Source organism: Pseudophryne corroboree, chromosome 1 (assembly GCF_028390025.1).
Source record: "Pseudophryne corroboree isolate aPseCor3 chromosome 1, aPseCor3.hap2, whole genome shotgun sequence".
Lineage (NCBI taxonomy): Eukaryota > Metazoa > Chordata > Amphibia > Anura > Myobatrachidae > Pseudophryne > Pseudophryne corroboree.
Window position 1 is genome coordinate 195,665,372 of NC_086444.1, and position 18,083 is coordinate 195,683,454.

Consider the following 18,083-nt stretch of genomic DNA (forward strand, 5'->3'; position numbering starts at 1 on the left):
TTCTTGCTGCCCGTGAAAGGGTGAACAAATTCGCCCTGACTGCAGTTCACCGCAATTTGCAGCGGCTCAATCAACAATATTATAGGCTTGGTAACAGAGCGGGGCGCTTGCTGGCGCGTAAATTGAGGGGACGTAGAGCTAAGGAACGAATACATGCTATCCATACTTCTTCTGGAGTTAAAGAAAACAAAAGCTGTAAAAGCAACACACAGATATACAATACAAGTGTGGCTTTTCAAATTACAAAAGTCTCATCGTTATGAGACTGAGATTACTGTACTTCTTCCCAGGCCTACCCATTGCTTTAATAGGCAGCCTCCCCCACCCACAATCCCACCCCCTGGGAGACTTGTGATTTCGTGTGTACTGCTTACTAAATGATAAACACAACACGGCCAATACCCTACTATATGTAAATGAATGGTTCATACTGGTTTTGGTTTGGCGAAGAAAACCCATAAGGCACAAAAGGCACGTTCATTTGTATGGCATGTTAGCACTGTGCAAGCACAGTGAGATGCCAGACGTGAGTGAGTCGATAGTATCTGGGCAGCTCTGCTAATGTCGGGGGTCTTATACGCATCACTATGTGAATAGGACGTACAAGCAGATTCGGCTGATTAAAATGATATGCAGCATGCCTAAATTCAGTAAGAGACTTTGCCTCTATCTGCTTACGGAATTTTACATTACATTGTTTTCCCGGAAATCGCTGTAACGTAGCATTTCCCATAGACCAATCTGAAACTGTTTTGGTGATATTAGATATACCATTTTGTGGAACCACAAGTCCCAGGCATAGATGTAAGTGGACTTACTCAAGTGAGATATATGCCCATGTGTTAGGCAGTCCAACTAGGCTAGTCACTTATATGGTATGCAATACCTGCCGCTTAGCACTGCACCTATCCTACCATCCAGGTTAGGTGACTCTGTTGACCCCGCTGCCGTAGAGAACACCCTCCGGGTCCTAGGTTGTCTTAGCAGCTGCAGGAGCGGAGTCTTCTTTGTCCTGTGTCTCCAATAGTCAATAAAAGTCCATATATCAGGAGGAGACAAACATCAGGTAGTCCTTCTGTTCACCAGGCAGAAAGGTATTACGAGGGTGGCCACCACTACCAGGTACGTAAGTCCTTTGACGCGTTTCGTCCCCAGCTCTCTTGCTCCACTCCTCTGCTTCTCTCAGCCTCTACTGCGCATGTGCAATCAGTGCATTCCCTTCATGTTGTCAGCTTGTCCACCTTGCGGCACTGGCTCCTGTAGAACCAGGGGTATTATAGTAGAAGTAGTCAGTAGTTTTGAAGTAAAGGGAAGGAGGGAGATAAGGCAGTAAAAGAAAAAGAAGCTGCCGTGATTTCTAGAGCATAGTAGAGAGTCAAAAAATGCGCATCATACCGATCCTCTCATGTGTCCTCACTCCTATTCATATGTCTGCTGTGGAATCATCTCCCTCCACTTCTCACTTCAGAATCCTATCCCCCAATTTAGCATCTTTTATATAATCGCACTATTTATATAGCTTCATTGTAATTCTTACTGAATTTATTGTACTGCAGTAAAGCTAATGTTGGTGCTAGCAAACCAGCACACAAAAACAAATGTCCTGTGATTTCTTCCTTGTCATGGAGATAGTACAACCAGTTCATTTCAAACTATTGATGAGATTCATTTATCGAGCGCCTTCAATGTCCTGAAGATGATTAATGAATGGATCGTGCAGTATACAGACTCAGGCTCACATCAGGAAGATCAGACAGTGGATGAGATAATCCCTGTATTGTGTTCTGCCTGACTTTATTGACTTTCATTCCTGGCCAGGTGCTGTTGTCTTTGCCCATGGAGAATACAGGAAATCAATCCCACTGCACTTGGAGGCAAATTCTAACGGGCCAGAAGGTTTCGCTTTGCAGATTATTGGCCTAAACAGCAGTGTGACCAGTGGAGCTCAGCTGAAGTAAGAGCAACGTGTTCTGTATGTGTATTATGGGGAGATGAATCAAACATCGGAGAGAGATAAAGTAACAACCAGTTTCCAACTGTCATTTTACGGGCTGTGTTTGGAAAATAACAAGCGCTGATTGGTTGGTATTTTATTGCTCTCCAAGGTTTGATGATACATTGTCTGTGGTACTGGTTTAGAATCTGTCACTATTTTTATGCAATAGTTAGCGTATTAAGAGGTACTTTTTTTTTTTTTTTTCTTTTACCTATATGTGTTTCTTCTGCACAGGACTAATAACATGATTCTATGCCTAGAACCACTATCAGAATGTAGCTGTTTTGCATTCCACATGTAGAGCTCAAACATTCTCTGGTCAATCACATCATTAAAGCCATCAGCCATAAGAGACTGATGTCACGGGTGTTTCTGATTAACGTGTCACACTATGGGATGTGAGCGTCAGCTCCAGTAATGTGATGCCCCTTCTGACCAGGAACATGTGCTGCTTTATTCTGTCCCAGCTGATGGTGTTAATGATGCAATGGGCTGAGGCCTGAGTCCAGCAACTCTAAATGTCAATCCAGTGGATGAGGATGAAAAAAAAAAAGCAAGCTCTACTTTAATCAGATTATTTTATTGATGTAACGTGCTTTGCTCCAATGAAACCAAAAAATTGTGGGTGCAGTGGGGTCTACAGTTGGGTTGGGGCTGGGTTTCCGGCCGCAGAATGACGGCTAGGGGGGAGGGTGAACGCAAAGAAGCCCCTTGCGGGCTCGGTGGCATGCTACACTCGCCACAGGTTCTATTCCCACTATATGGGTGTCGTGGACACCCACCAGTGGGAATAGTCCCTTTTAGTCGCCATGCCGACTGTCTGGATTTTCAGGGTTCGGGATGCAGGTGGAGGTATTGTGACCACCGGTCACATAACTACATCCCCTACATTTATATATACAATTTTATGATCAGAAGATTAGTGTGTCTCTATTGTGCCCGCTTTTTTTATTTTTTTATTATTTTTCTGTGATAATATCAATACATCACAGGGTGGCAGCATTAGTTCTATTTAAGGGAGCCTTATTCAAGTAATTGTTTTCTTTTATCCTATTTTTTAACAACACTATTTCCCGTGTTATGCTTTGCTGCAGTGCTAAATGCATGTCTTTCTGCTTTTCTTTGTGCTGTGTATGTATGTCACAAGGCAGCTTTGTTTATTTCCATTGTCCTAGGACAGCACAGAGCTGCCCACTGGATAGGGTTCTATATACAGTAGAGAGGATGCGGTTAATTTACCAGCTGTCAGGATCCCAGCGTTCAGGATACCGACGCCGGAATACCGACAGCCGGTGGAATGCCGTCGGTCGGAATCCCGACCGAGGTCTGGTATTCCCACTTGGGTGGTGGTCCATGCCACCACCTGCCCGCATTCTGCCTGCTGGGATCCTGGCATCGGCCACCTGACCGCTGGGATCCCGAATGGCAGTAAAGCATACCGAACCCATATAGAGAGTAGCAGTGTTTTATCCTGTGCCAAAGAACTCCTGGTTGGTGATATAAGGGCATATTTATTATTTATGGGTCTGAGACCTGATAGTTATAACTTCTAATTGCCACTATTCATAGCAATAAGATATTATGATTTGCCAACATTTATTAAAAAACACCTGTAGGACATGATTTCGGCGGTGTTTAAGTAGTAAATGAATGAATTGCATTTGTGATCCCTTCGTTACTACTTCGGGAGCTCTAAGCACTACGTCAGCAGACCACCCATGCGCTAGTGGGGAGTGCTGGGGATGATTCCTACAGATGCCTCTCTAGTAGTGTTTGCAAAATGTAGCCCAAAGGTTGCTGGGGCCAAGTGATGTATTCCGGAGCTTGGTAAATTTTACATTCACGTAATCTTCTTTCTTAACAGTGCATACTTGCCCTTGAAGTGTGACAAGAATGGGCACTACAAGTGTACTGTATGACCCCATGTAAAATCAAGGAATATTGCTTCCAGTTTACACTTTGACAATATATAGTGACCACCTGATTAATAAATTCAATTTAGTGCAGTGATACCATCTAGGGCATGTGAGAGAGACAGTAGGTGACACGATAATATCCATATCCTCCATATACTGTACTCTGAATGGCTGTATTAATAAGTACAGTAATTACTTGTGCTGTACTGTTTAATTACACAACATGCCAAATGGAAGAGTAGAAAAAAAAAGTCCTTTAAGGCATTGGTAGGTTCCCACTGTATGTAGTAACGACAGAGATGTTTTCTGCTAGATCTGTCCGTATCCTGATCGATGTCTGTCAGAAGCCATGTGACCATACACAGGATGCCACTACTGTTTCTTGTTTACTTATTGACAGTGACTTGTATAGATCCTGCTTTACAGAGAATATGTAATCAGTCACAGCAATTACATTTAATTGAATTCACACATTAAATAAAGTGTACAGCACAAAGGAAAATGACAAGTCATTTATGAACCAATTATGGGCTCTGGCGACTTGATATTGATCAAACATCTCCAGAGGCCAGCTCTATTAGCACATGCACATACATGAGCATCTGTGGAATAATGGACATAACTCAGACTGGCTGCGATAGCCTCACTGTCGCCAGCAATGACTTCCCTAAGTGGTACCTAACATTTAGAAGGAATTAACATCATTATGACTTAATCAATTCTTGTTAATTATGCATACTGGGCATTTAAACAAAGTTAGCAACTCTCTAATCACCTGATTCATGGTCTAAAATGTGATTCTATTCTCTGTCCTGCAGACCAGGATTTACTTTTGCAGAATTTGAACCAATGGGAATTTTCCGGTTTGCACCCACTTCCAAGTACGTTATAGTGCAGGAAGACAGTCGGACAGTGACGCTGCATGTTCAACGCTTGTTTGGTTTCCATGGCAACAACACAAAACTCACTTTTCAGACCATTTCAGGAAGTGCCAAAGAAAAAGAAGATTTTGTGCCCATTTATAATGGAGAACTGATATTTGAGAAACATCAGACAAGTTCAGTAATAAAAGTTTCAATAATTGATGATAAAATTTACGAACTAGATGAACTATTTTACCTTAACCTAACATCTGTGGAAAGTATTGACATCTACCATGAGAAACCTCGATTACATTTAGATTTTAGTCTTTCAGCTATAACAATATTAGCAAATGATTTCACAAATGGAGTCTTAAGTATTGGACCTGCAATAATGTATGTAGATGAAGATTCCAACAACGGTGCTCTAAAGACAGTAACCATTCATGTCAGGCGGACCCAAGGTTCCAGTGGGATTGTCCACGTCACACTTGCAACTTTTGGAGAGCGAAAGGCTAAAACTGGCTTACAGGGCCTACCCTTCCAGCATAGTCATGGGTCCAGAAATATTACATGGGCTATTGAAGGCCTGGACTTTGAAGAGCAGGATATTCTCATTACGTTGCTGGACGAGGAAAGCGAAACAGTAGTGTCATTCAAGATCATAGATGACGAGGAACCTGAAGGTCTGGAGATGTTCTATGTCTTTCTCAAAGACCCTGAAGGAGGGGCTGAGATAATAGATGGCAGAGATGAGAGTGGATTTTCATCATTTTCTACCATTATTATTCAAGGTAGTATTTTTGCATTTTTTTGTTGTAATACTTTTTAGTACTCATGTTTTAAGAGAGACTTTAAAATGTTATCTAATAATATGTTTGTTGAGATTGAAATAGATTTCTTAGAACACGGGTCATATTTAAGTGAATGCAGATAAACAGTAAGCTAGGATCAAAGCTGAATGTTGCAACTGTTTTCCGTATTTTAATAATATTGCATTATTGCACACATTTACAAAGATTCCAGAGTCAGACCAGCGCCCTCTTTTTTATATTCCCCATTCTGTGATTGTCTATGCTGAGGCATAAGCAGAGGTGGAACAGTTGTCATTTAACAAGTAGTGATGTATGTATGTAATGTACCTGCCAGATGGTCTTCTGTAGTGCACAGTGTGTGATATGTGCAGCCTTGGAGCATCGCATATGTCTGCTAGATGCTATAACACCACAGGCGTCTCACCACCTTCTCTTATTCATTGACATTGACAGTCTGGTGTCGGTCAGATCTTCTTGCCAGTTCAATTCTCAAGACTTGTACCAGTAATGCAATGAAATTTTTGTATATAAAAGATGTTAATTGTCAGCTGACAGACCTGCATTACATTGTAGGAAATGATATTCAGAACGGCATATTGGGATTTACCATGGAGTCACAGGATAGCCTGGTGCTTGATGAAGACTCAACGCATAGAACTGCTCAGCTTATAGTGTCAAGACAAGCAAACAGGTCAGGGGAAACCCACATGGTCTTCCTATATTACATGTGTTACTGTTATGTGTTTGAAGCTCTGAGATGGTGTAAAAATGAATTTACTTTGCAGAGTGGAACGTATGTGCACTTTTCTGCCCCTTAATTTAATGTGAGTTATCTGGTACTATAAGATTATATGTCATTTGTTCACTGATCCGCAATGCACCTAATCTGTACCTACTACAAATGGCCCCGCTGTGCCCAGCAGCCTGTATCAGCCTATGGAAAGGGCTGCTGCTTTGAATAGGCCACCACCTTACGCTGTATGGACATATGCTTGAAGGAAATCCTATGCACACCTGCACAAATCGAGGAGCACAGCATCACCACCAAATGGATTTTAGCAGCACTTCGGCCATTTTGTACTTTATGTATCACATAGTACATGTCTATCTAAACTTTTTTTGTGGTGGTGGTGGGGGAGGTGAGGCAATACATTTTGAAAACAGACTATTTGGCTTACAGTCAGGAATACTAACCAGGCATTTATATTTGGCTGTTCTTCAGCAGTCTTTATCCCTTATTAGGGATTACCAGGGCCAGATTTTCATTGCTGTATGGGCAACCCTACAGATGCGCATGTGCATAAGACATAAGAAGCAAAGCGATAGTTTCAGGCTTCACTCTGTATCCAGCTGTTCACCAGGAGGAGCTCTGATCAGACTCTGTGTCCTAACAAGACATTTTTGCTAAAGTCAACTGAAAATATAAATTTTCACTTTGCGAATTTAGTCAGTAATATCACATCACATCCACATCAAAAATGGCAGCTCAGGCTAAATCCAATTGAAAACACAAGTATACTACGAGTATTATACAAAGATTAGCAATGTTCTCTCAACTCAATGGGGTCTTTGGTTCAGTTCTAGCTAGGGCCCTGTTTGTGTGGAGTTTTTGGATCTGGTTCATAAACGTCTGTTGCCGGAGTCCCAGGTATGATAATATGCAAAATTGTAGCTTCCCATTGTGCACTAATGTGCCCCGGAATGTGCAAGCCCTCATACACACATGTTCTTCATCCCTGCATACAGTATCATCACCAGTGGTCATACCCAGGCCACCATCGGTGCACCATCGACACTTGCGCCTGAGCATGGCCTCTCTAGAAGTGACTTTGCCTCTGAAAATGCAGCCTGCTTGTGTTGAGGTGCCTGCTAAACTCCCATCACATGCGCACATGGCAGATTTTTTTGCGCTCCCTTCAGGCCAGCTACTAGACGCCGTCTAGGAACACACATTGCTTTGCCGAAACATTTCTGACACGTGTGCCTCCATTTGTGAGTTCACTCAGGATAACGCATGTGCCGAAGGGATTCCAGAATATTTTGTGCATGTGCAGTAGCAAATAATAATTCAACTACACTTAAATCGAGTTTGCATATAGTTTGTGTCCACCTATGGATCAGGCCCTTTATGTCTTCCCAGTGTTTGCGTGGGTATCTTCTGAATGCTCCAGTTTTCACTCTCAGGGGCCTATTCATAATCACTAGATGGCCCGTTACACTTGCGGAAAAATGCTAATTTCTGCATATTTTATTTATGTAAAGGCCTGTTCAGCAGGAATTTGATAGGACCACCTAATAGCAAATTCCAAAAACTTTATGTTTTCAAAGTTTGCTTGCTAGAACAAAATCCATCTTCATTTTGATGCTCTCGGAGCCCCACTCTTTCCTATGGGAAGGTGTTCCGGGGATACAAAGAGGGTTCCCTCCGCCACCTGCTCACTGTGTGACCAGCATCAATGCACAAACGTAACCTCAGGTCATACTAGTGCAGAAGCCAGCGATGGGGACGGGTAAGTAACGTTGCTACAAAAGTAGCAGTGTTACACATCGTGGGGACAGCTGCACTGGAGTAATGCTGAATTTCTCCAATGGTAAGTATCCCCCACTGCGAGTTGGATACTTAATTATTGGGGGCTGCATGGCTTTCAATGAAGAATAGACTCCAATAAGTCCAAAAACCAAGGGAATTAAAAATGTTATGCAAAGACTGCGAGCAGCACAAATATTGGAGGTGCTATAGCACACATACAGTAGTACCCACAGGATTTTTGTGATCCTAGTATGTGTGGTGTATGTGTGTTATGGAACTTACACCTCCACAGAGCTTCACATTCATCTGCATTGCATGGTTAGGGGAGTGCAACTCAGTGAGAATTTCCGAGTTGTTCGCTCGCAAGCTGTTTTTAGCAGCTTTACACACGCTAAGCCGCCGCCTACTGGGAGTGAATCTTAGCATCTTAAAATTGCAAACGAAAGATTCTCAAAATTGCGATTACACACCTCTTAGCAGTTTCTGAGTAGCTTCAACCTTACTCGGCATCTGCGATCAGTTCAGTGCTTGTCGTTCCTGGTTTGACGTCATAAACACACCCAGCGTTCGCCCAGACACTCCTCCGTTTCTCCAGCCACTCCCGCGTTTTTCCCAGAAACGGTAGCGTTTTTCCGCACACACCCATAAAACGGCCAGTTTCCGCCCAGTAACACCCACTTCCTGTCAATCACACTACGATCACCAGAACGAAGAAAAAGCCGTGAGTAAAATTCCTAACTGCATAGCAAATTTACTTGGCGCAGTCGCACTGCGGACATTGCGCATGCGCACTAAGCGGAAAATCGCTGCGATGCGAAAAAAATTACCGAGCGAACAACTCGGAATGACCCCCCAAATTCCAAGCACAAGAAATGTTTTTGGTGGAATTATCCTTCATCGTGCGATAACCATAATTTGCATTCATATCCTTTTGTTAATATAATTTATTTACTTAAAGTATTTTCCATGTGTGTCACAGTAGCATCCAAATAAAATACCACCTAGTCAGTATTTAGGTATGCAGTATCAAAAGCCCCAAATTGCTGGTTTATTTTTATTGAGTTTAGATTTTTATTAAGTTTGTTTTTTATTTTACTTCTTTGTTTCTGTCACACAAGATACACACAATTGTCTGTTTGCAATCCAGTTGGTTATATTTTTACTTCTTTACTGTAGGGCATTTGAAGATGTGAAAATCTATTGGCGTGCGACCTTTAATAAAACTTTAGTTGAACTTCATAAGGATGAAGTAAGCTTGGTTAATGAACTGCAGGTGGTATCAGGATATACCATCTGCACTGCCGGCCAAACACAATGCCTAATTACTGTGGAAATAAAAGACGACAAGGTCAGTGCTGAGAAACTGTGTCAGGCTAATTTTGTGGCAGCAAATGTTCAGCTTGTGTTCCTGGAAGTGTTAGTAAGGGATGGTTAGCACCTTTATTTGGTGACTTTTGCAATGTACCGTATGATATTGGAAACATACAATAATGTTCTTTATTAATGTTTATTTATATACTGTGTAATATGCCATTGCACGTCACAGCTGGGAACAAAACAGTCATAAAATGTCACTGGATAGTAAGTTTAGTAACACAAAAGCGCATGCAGCAGCAGCATCTATTGACGGTCGTGCATCTGCGAGTTTGTGTAAATGCCACTAGAACCTTCTTCTCTTGTGTTCATCCATGCAATCAAATGGGCAAGGACTGAGATGCACACTTTTAGTGGTCTGTACATGCTGCCATACTGATTGGTGCACCACCAATACGCCACCATTGGTCACACCATGGAAACACCAAGGTACAGATGTGTCCACATGCACGTTAATAAGCCCTTCTAGTCATGCCATGCTGTGGCATGACACAGTAGCACCAAGCATCTTTTTGTGCAACTTTTTCTGTCAAAATGTGTTTTATTCACAATATGATGCAAATAGGACACATACTAGAAAATGCTGTAACATACCATTTTGTATGCAGATATATGTGCGGTCCCTCACAGAATACAGGCATGCTGCATATAATTTTAATCACCGTAAGCTGCTTGTGTGTTCTATTCACATGGCAATGTGAATAAGATGCATTTTTTGGCAAAAAAGGCGTCCGATGCTAGCGGAGTTGCACGGGACCTGTCAACTCACTCACACCAGGAAAGATGTATGAGGACACATCTATAGCCTATACTTGTGGTTGTGCGTCTGCGAACATGGCCGTGTGCATTGACATGCCCGTGACACGCCCAAACTTCAGATTACGCATGTGCAAGCAGCCATAACCAGGGAGGAATCTTATGGATCCCTTCTTCGGCAAACTCTGCAATCTGTAGCCAATAAGAAACATCGCCATTAGTTAACAGTGCCAAGCTCTGGAACGCTTGGTGAATTCGGCATTTAGGGGCTAATTCAGGTTGGATCGCAAATTGCAATCCAACTGAATTTTTACGATCGCCCCTGTGCATGCACCCGCAGTTTCTGCTGGGGGGGCACAGAAAATGCGATCGCCTCTGCCTGTCAATCAGGCAGAGGCAGTCGCGGGGCAGGGGGGGTGGGCAACGCTCTGTTTCCAGGGAGGAGACGGAGCATTGCGGGGGCGGTGTGGCGTGAACAGGGGCGGAGTCGGCCTAATGGGGGTGTGATCACGGAGGCTGTGTGACATCATACGCAGCCGCCGTAATCAGGGAGAAGGCGGTGGGTCTCCTGCGGGCGCAGCTAAGCTGCGTCGGCAGGAGTCTTCCAGTATTTCTGCTAACAAGCAGAAATTGCGATCACTCGCAATTTCTGCTTGTTGGAGGGGGGAGGCTCCGGTCAGCATGCTGGACGGCCTTGACCAGCGATGGGCGCCCCCCCAGCTTGCTAGGAAAAGGATAGAAAATTCTGCTAATTAGCAGAATTTGCTATCCTTACTGAATTAGCCCCTTAATAACTATAGAAACCAGTTGAGGCTACTTCTGTGATGGAAAATATGTAATGGCAGCTGATATCTCTGATTTTTATTATAAATATGCTGCTATATCTTCTGTTGTTTAGTGAAGTTGGGGAAATGTATAAACTTGCTGAATTTAGTTTTTTCAAACAATGCAAAAATAAATAAAATCATTGCATTAAAATAAGAGGCTATTTTTACTGTAAAAAGATTATTTGTATACCCTAGCATCAATTCTGTGTTTATGTAGTTTTATTTTTAATAATCACTATATGTTTTCTGTCACAGGTGCCTGAAATTGAAACCTACTTCTTCATTGAGCTGTATAATGTGAGTGCTGGCGCATTGATAAATGGCAGCGCTCGATTTGCCAAAATAATCATTCTTGAAAGTGACTCCCCTCGTGGCCTGATTTTTTTCGCTGTGGGATCCAGAGTGGCCGTTGCTCTCAAGAAGTCAACTTTAATCAGCCTGCAAATTTCCAGGCAGCCTAACACATCCCAATCCATTTCTGTTGGATATCTGATATTGGTAAGTTGCAGGTGGATCTTCCCATTTAATATCCTGTAATCTGAATGACATGGGGGGTAATTCAGACCTGATCGCTAGGCTGCGTTTTCGCACAGCGGGTGATCAGGTCTAAACTGCGCATGCATATGCACCACAATGCGCAGGTGCGTCGCACGGGTACAAAGCGGATCGCCGCTCAGCAATGGTTTTGTTATTATTATTATCCTTTATTTATATGGCGCCACAAGGGTTCCGCAGCGCCCAATTACAGAGTACATAAACAAATAATCAAGCAGGAAAACGGCAACTTACAACTTTGTGCGAAGAATCCATCCGCACAGGCGATCGCAAGGAGATTGACAGGAAGAGGGCGTTTGTGGGTGTCAACTGACCGTTTTCTGGGAGTGTTTGGAAAAACAGAGGCGTGTCCAAGCATTTGCAGGGCGGGTGTCTGACGTCAATTCCGGTCCCAGGCAGGCTGATGTGATCAAAATCTGTTTGTACAGCTCTGCTACACATGCGTTCGCACACTTGCACAGCTAAAATACACTCCCTCTGTAGGCGGCGACAATCTGATCGCAGCGCTGCAAAAATCGCCTGCTAGCGATCAGGTCTGAATTAGCCACATTGTGTGGAAACTAAGACTGTGTAATATTGTATTTTATTTCTCTGATTCATTTCATTATAATTCATGTCATTATAAAGCAATTTATACATACTTGGGATATGCACTTGTCTATCCTTACAAAGAACTAAGGATAGTGTTTTAGGAATACGCTATGGTATGAGACGCGTGTATATGAGCAAGATCCCCCTCCTCCTAATTTCCCTCAATGATAATTAGCTCATGGTTGATCTACGTTGTGGGGAAATTTTCTTTCCTAACATTGTATGGAAGGAAAGTAGTGGGCATGGATTCAGGTTCACATAGCTTTGGTATTTGGGTCATTGCTTTTTTTTGTTCATTTCACAGTACATTTTCTTTCATCTTTATATACTATATATATGGAACATTTCTGGAAACTGGTACGTTTTAAAAGGTGCTACCAATTCTAAATCTGTCTGCATATGTTATATCTGCCCCTCCTGCAGTACACATGGTTTTGCCCATTAGAGGAAGACTTTGCTTTTGCAATCAACCTTGCATTAGGCCCCATATCCCGGTTTGCTGCGCATTCTCGTGCAGTAACCCGGTATATTTATGGCAGTGTGAAAGGGGTATTAATGATGGCTATAATATCTGACACAAGGATTTAGGGGCTGAGTCAGGGATGTACTGTAGGCAAATGCATTCGCAGCTGTGAAATTGCACCATGACTGTGAGAAAATATGCAAATGCTACAGCCGTCTGGATTTGTATAGAGTCTACCACCGGCGACTTTGCAAGTCCCAGCGGCTGTGTACAGAGACCCAGCATCAGTCACAGATCAGTCTGTTATGAAAGTTCTGAGTAGCCCTATGGTCCCGCATCATGGCCGCAGGAAGTAAGACGCCAGAGACATCGTGGCTTAGATACATGCACAGTGGCAATAACTGGCTTCACTGCATACTGAATCGGCGCTGCGTCCATCTCTGAATCAGGCCCTTATTTAGGATCTGTGTGTTAGGATCAGTCACATGTCACCAGGGACATGCAAGAGACAGGCAAACCTGTTAGCACATAATATAGTGTTTCTGGAACAGCGGGTGAGTAATAGCATGTACAGTAATGTACAGCAGGCTGTATTCATGTGTGTACACACTTGCCTACGCAGCTGCAATTTTCCATGGTGCAAACTTTCTAATCATCGCAAGTGAAGCTGCCACCCAGAAAAGAAGATAGACGCCCACCGAAGCCATCGCAAGGTCCTCAGCCACTGCTTACGCAGCACCGACACAGTAACGAGGAACACCGACTCCTCGAGTCAGTCTTTGGTCACGCAGGCTGGCCGCGGCAGTAGCGACGTTGGCACCATGTTTCTCTATGTACGTGATCACAGCTCAAGGCAGATAAACTCCACCGTAAACAGCCGTCACGGCTGCGTTTTTGCCGTCACTCCCCATTACCTCCCACAAATGGTCGCTTGCTGTCAATCACTCTACGTTACAAATCTCACTGCGAGCAGCATTGATAAGGCACCTTGGCACGTGCGCAGTGCGATCATGGTGCATGCTCATTGTCCAGATAGTGAGTCAGCTGCGTGACCATAGGCATTGCGTACAAACATGAATTAGGCTTTGGAGTGAGATAGTTCTGTATTTAGCATCGTACTTGATATCATGTTTTTTTTCTTCAGGAACTGAAAAGATCTGAAGTGATTGGACATACAGTGATTTTTCCAGCTGTTGCAGGCCGAGACTTTGTAGCCTCTGAGGGGACACTCACCTTTGAGTCAGGACAAAGAAATATTGTACTGGATGTCGTCCTTACTCCAGAAACCGCATCTCTCAATCCGTATCCAAAGCGTTTTCAGGTTTTTCTTGAGAATCCCACAGGAGGTGCCAAAGTAGATAGAGAGTATGGAACTGCCAACGTCACCATATTGTCAGACTCTTCATCGCAGTCTACCTGGGGGTTACTTGACCAACTCCATCAGCCCTATAATGAGGACAGTTTCAATAGGGTTCTTCAGACCCTCAGCAATAAGGCGGGTGCTGAATTTTCACAAGAGCAACTTGGTGCCACAATAAACATCTTGGAAAAGGTATTTTGTCTCTGCACATTTTATTACCTTAATGGGAATATCCTGCACAATATTTATTGTTGCTCTGCTATAGTATCCAAAATTACTAGCAGCAGTACATTAATTACATAATTTCAGTCACTGTTTAATGTGCAGATCCCCTACATAAACCCCTTTCTCAAAGGCTTATACCCGATTCTTTGAAATATATAAGAAGTATGGGGCGCACAATCATTAAATACTGTTTTCTTAAAAATAATTTTTAATAAAGGCTGAAACTTACATCAGAAAAATGATTTGACGCATTAATACACTTATCCATGATTCCAGGCTCAGTCCCTTCACATCAGTCACAGTGGGTCAGCGTTCCAGGAATGTAGCCTGGGTTTTCACAGTCTTTCATCAGAGGACTTGCTCCCCAAGTCATTCTCATAGCTACGCCCAACTAGTTCTGTCAGTTACCACAGGGTGTACTTCTTATTTTATATATATATATATATATATATATATATATAGTACAGCTCCAAACCACATTAATCAAATGGAGGGTGCGCTCACCAGAATTGAATGAGGATACTGTATAGGAGTTTGTTCAGATACAGGCATACAGTAATTCAATTCATAAACACTTCGGTCCTCGCATGGACCTTTATCAAGATCATGTGGGTACTGAAACATTGATAAGTTTAATTATGCCTGTGTTTGTTTCAACTCCTATATCTTCATTCAAGTCTGGTGAGTGCTCTCTCCATATGATTATTTGTTTTTGGAGCTGTTTGGCCCCTATTTGCGTTGCTAGTGCTACCCCAGCAAGTTTATGGATAGTGTGAGTGTGGCTTATTGGAACTGTGGGTCTAATTCAGCATGCAATGCATCTATGATCTATTCGATAACAGAACCCTTCTGGAGTGTACGCACACACATGAGATGCGACTGCATCTCTTATATGCGAACGCCTCTGCCGGATTGACAGACAGAGGCGTTCACGGAGTGGAAGGGGACATCAACGCAACATTTTTGTGGTGGCATTGGGGAGGGTGCTGTCTGGACAATGCAGACGTGTCCGGACCATTTGCAGGGCAGGTCTCGGCAGCTGCGAGACATAACACACAGCCGTCGTGACCCTACACATAGCGAGTAGCCGCCTGCCTTCGCAGCTAGGCTGCGCAGGCAGAGGGCTACCCTTAACATGCGAGCGCTTCGCTGCTGAGTTGCATGTTAGCGGGAAGTGAAGGGCCCGGCATGCTAGTGTAAAGGGTTGTAGTTGTGCGATTTTTCGCACAACTACAACCCATGCTGAAGTAGGTCCTATATACTGTATATACTGTATACTGTATGTATGTATGTTACGTATGTATGTACTGTAAGTATGTATGTATATATATATATATATAGATGTATATATCTGACTATAAAAATATATTGCATGAATCAACTTACTATAGTACATTGCTAGTACCCTTTGTCCCCAGTTCATTCCACCATCAATGTCCTAGTTCCCCCATTTATTTCCATTCCCCTCCACACAGGTCACTGTTTCCCACAATGTAAGCCATTACATCTCCTGACATACTCTGTGCTTCGTTGAGCATTCTCAAAAAAAAAACCTTGTACCAGGCGCTAGTAACATATATTAAAAAATCCTAATACAAAGTATCAATTTAGATATCAATTTAAATAAGCCGCAGGAGAGTTTTTGACTTGGGGTTAGCAAGTCAATATATACGCACTGGGTTTCCCAGATGCAATATAACACAAAAAGATGCAATATAACTTGATAAAGCCCCTGTGGGAGGAGCGAAACGTGTCAGAAGCATTACTTGAACCCCTGCATGAATTGGACCCGTACTTTGCATCAGCTATCTATTTCATCTATTGCTGGATTAATCGCTGGGAGGAGAGAAGCCGCTCACCGATGCCTGCATACGGCACGTAGAGGTATAGATCCACAGAGCCTTGGAGTCGGGCAGGACTTCACACAGCAGGCACCAGCCTAGGTGCCGTTTTTCCCGCAGCCAGAGACCACGGGCATTTACCGGGATTTCCCCCTGCTGACAGCTTTTGGCTCAAGCCTCACGTAAGACTCCGGTTATGGAGCGGTTCTCATACAGCTAATTGCAGTATGCTGGATGGTTTCCTATAAAGGAACTGTGATTTAAAGCAACCATCTATGGAGATATAATTAGTGTACGGGTTCTACTAGCAGCCGTTATCAATTATACATTGACTTATATCTATGGACTGAGTAAGTTTTTTACAAAAATAGTTTATACATCTCTGTGCACAGATTTTGGCTCAAGTCCACCTCCGTGTAGTATTATATATACTTATTACTCGTTTTCAAAGATCTTTTATGGCATTAATAAGACCGGTCTTGTTTTATTATTTGTGATTTATATGAATACATTTTTACTTTACTTATAAAATATATAGATTTGATGATATTGAATCTTTCAGCCATATCATATATCTAGTATAGCGCAAGAGGGTATCAGCTAGAGTTTTCGTTGAGCATTCTAATAAAAAGATTTGCTACTGTTCATTGGATCCCCGCCCTCTTCAAAACTAGGAGAAATACAGATGGGCAGGAGAGGAACACTCATAACTAAATTACGCCCAAGCTCTAGTGCACGATGCTTTGGAGGGGATTACCTAGGCAGGACATTACCCATATAACTGAAGCCTATAAACACACAACATTTGCTAGCCCAAACTGCTCCTTTATCAATTCCCTTTATGCAGCACATTCTCTAATTTTGCAATTCCAGGCAGGGCAGAAAGTAATGATAAACATCCTACTTGGTTCCTCCAGACTCCGGTGAATTAATGTTCTTTGATTTTTCTAGCCACTTAGCTGATATTTCTGTGCTGATGAAGAAAGTCTGACATACATGCTATGCACAGATAATGCTGACTTCGCCTTTGCTGACCCTTGGTTCAGAACTAGAATAAATCCTAAATTCTGTGCCTTTCTTCTCTTACCTTTTAGATAACAAGTGACGGTAGAATACAAGTTCTGAGTGAAGAGAGCCGCATTCTCTTTTATGACATACTCTGCAGTCTCGCCAGTCCAGAGCGGTTGGACACACGTGGATATAGCCCATTAATTGAAGTAGCTGAAGTCTACGCCTTTTCCCTCCTCACTGGAGTGGCCTGTGGATCTTCAGGCGTAAAGTAAATATTACCTGAAAATCCTATGCTATCAGAAATGGTTTGCTGTTGACATACAGTAGTTGTGTAACTTATGATGTGCTTATGTCGTTGTCTGTTGTTTCCTATATTATTATTATTATTATTATTATCCTTTATTTATATGGTGCCACAAACTGTCCATATAGTAGCATCAGCAGTCATAATACCCAAATAAGCAGCAGGGTGGCAGAACCCAATGGTTAGGTGCTGTTGTAGGCAATGAGAAGAAAATTATTGTATCAGTGAGGGAGGGATAAGCATATGAGGGAATAGGGCCCTGCTCGTGAGAGCTTACAGTCTAAAGGCAAGGGGCAGACAGACAGGGGTGACACAGAGGGGAGAGACATTGAGCAAGGAGCATAGAGCAGTGGGTTAGGATGATAAATGGAAGTCTGATAAAGAAGTGAAACCACATTTAAAATTTTGTAGAGAGGTGAAAAGTTTGAGAGGAAGAGGGAGAGAGTTCCAGAGGTAAGGAGCGACACAATCAAAGTCTTGAAGGAAGTAATCAGTTTTTGAGGAGAGTCTGCAATAATGGGTGAAGCTAAGTGGGTGGGCTGTAGTGTGAAGGGAGATGTGGTTAGAGGTGTAAATGGGTGAGGATTTGGTGAGGGCTTTGTAAGTGAGTGTGAGGAGCTTGAATTGGATTCTTAAGGGGAAGAGAAGCCAGTGTAGGG

The 18,083-nt window shown here is 42.8% G+C and overlaps 1 protein-coding gene across 1 annotated transcript in view; it reads left to right on the forward strand.

Annotated features, from left to right (window-relative positions):
* The window catches only part of ADGRV1 (adhesion G protein-coupled receptor V1), a 1,000,765-nt gene that overhangs the window by 530,959 nt on the left and 451,723 nt on the right, over nt 1-18,083 (forward strand). Inside the window, exons 74-80 of the mRNA XM_063964002.1 lie at nt 1,819-1,954; nt 4,731-5,566; nt 6,161-6,278; nt 9,294-9,465; nt 11,330-11,572; nt 13,828-14,235; nt 17,204-17,388. Of these exons, the coding sequence (XP_063820072.1) occupies nt 1,819-1,954; nt 4,731-5,566; nt 6,161-6,278; nt 9,294-9,465; nt 11,330-11,572; nt 13,828-14,235; nt 17,204-17,388 (2,098 nt within the window). The remainder of the gene's footprint in view (nt 1-1,818; nt 1,955-4,730; nt 5,567-6,160; nt 6,279-9,293; nt 9,466-11,329; nt 11,573-13,827; nt 14,236-17,203; nt 17,389-18,083) is intronic.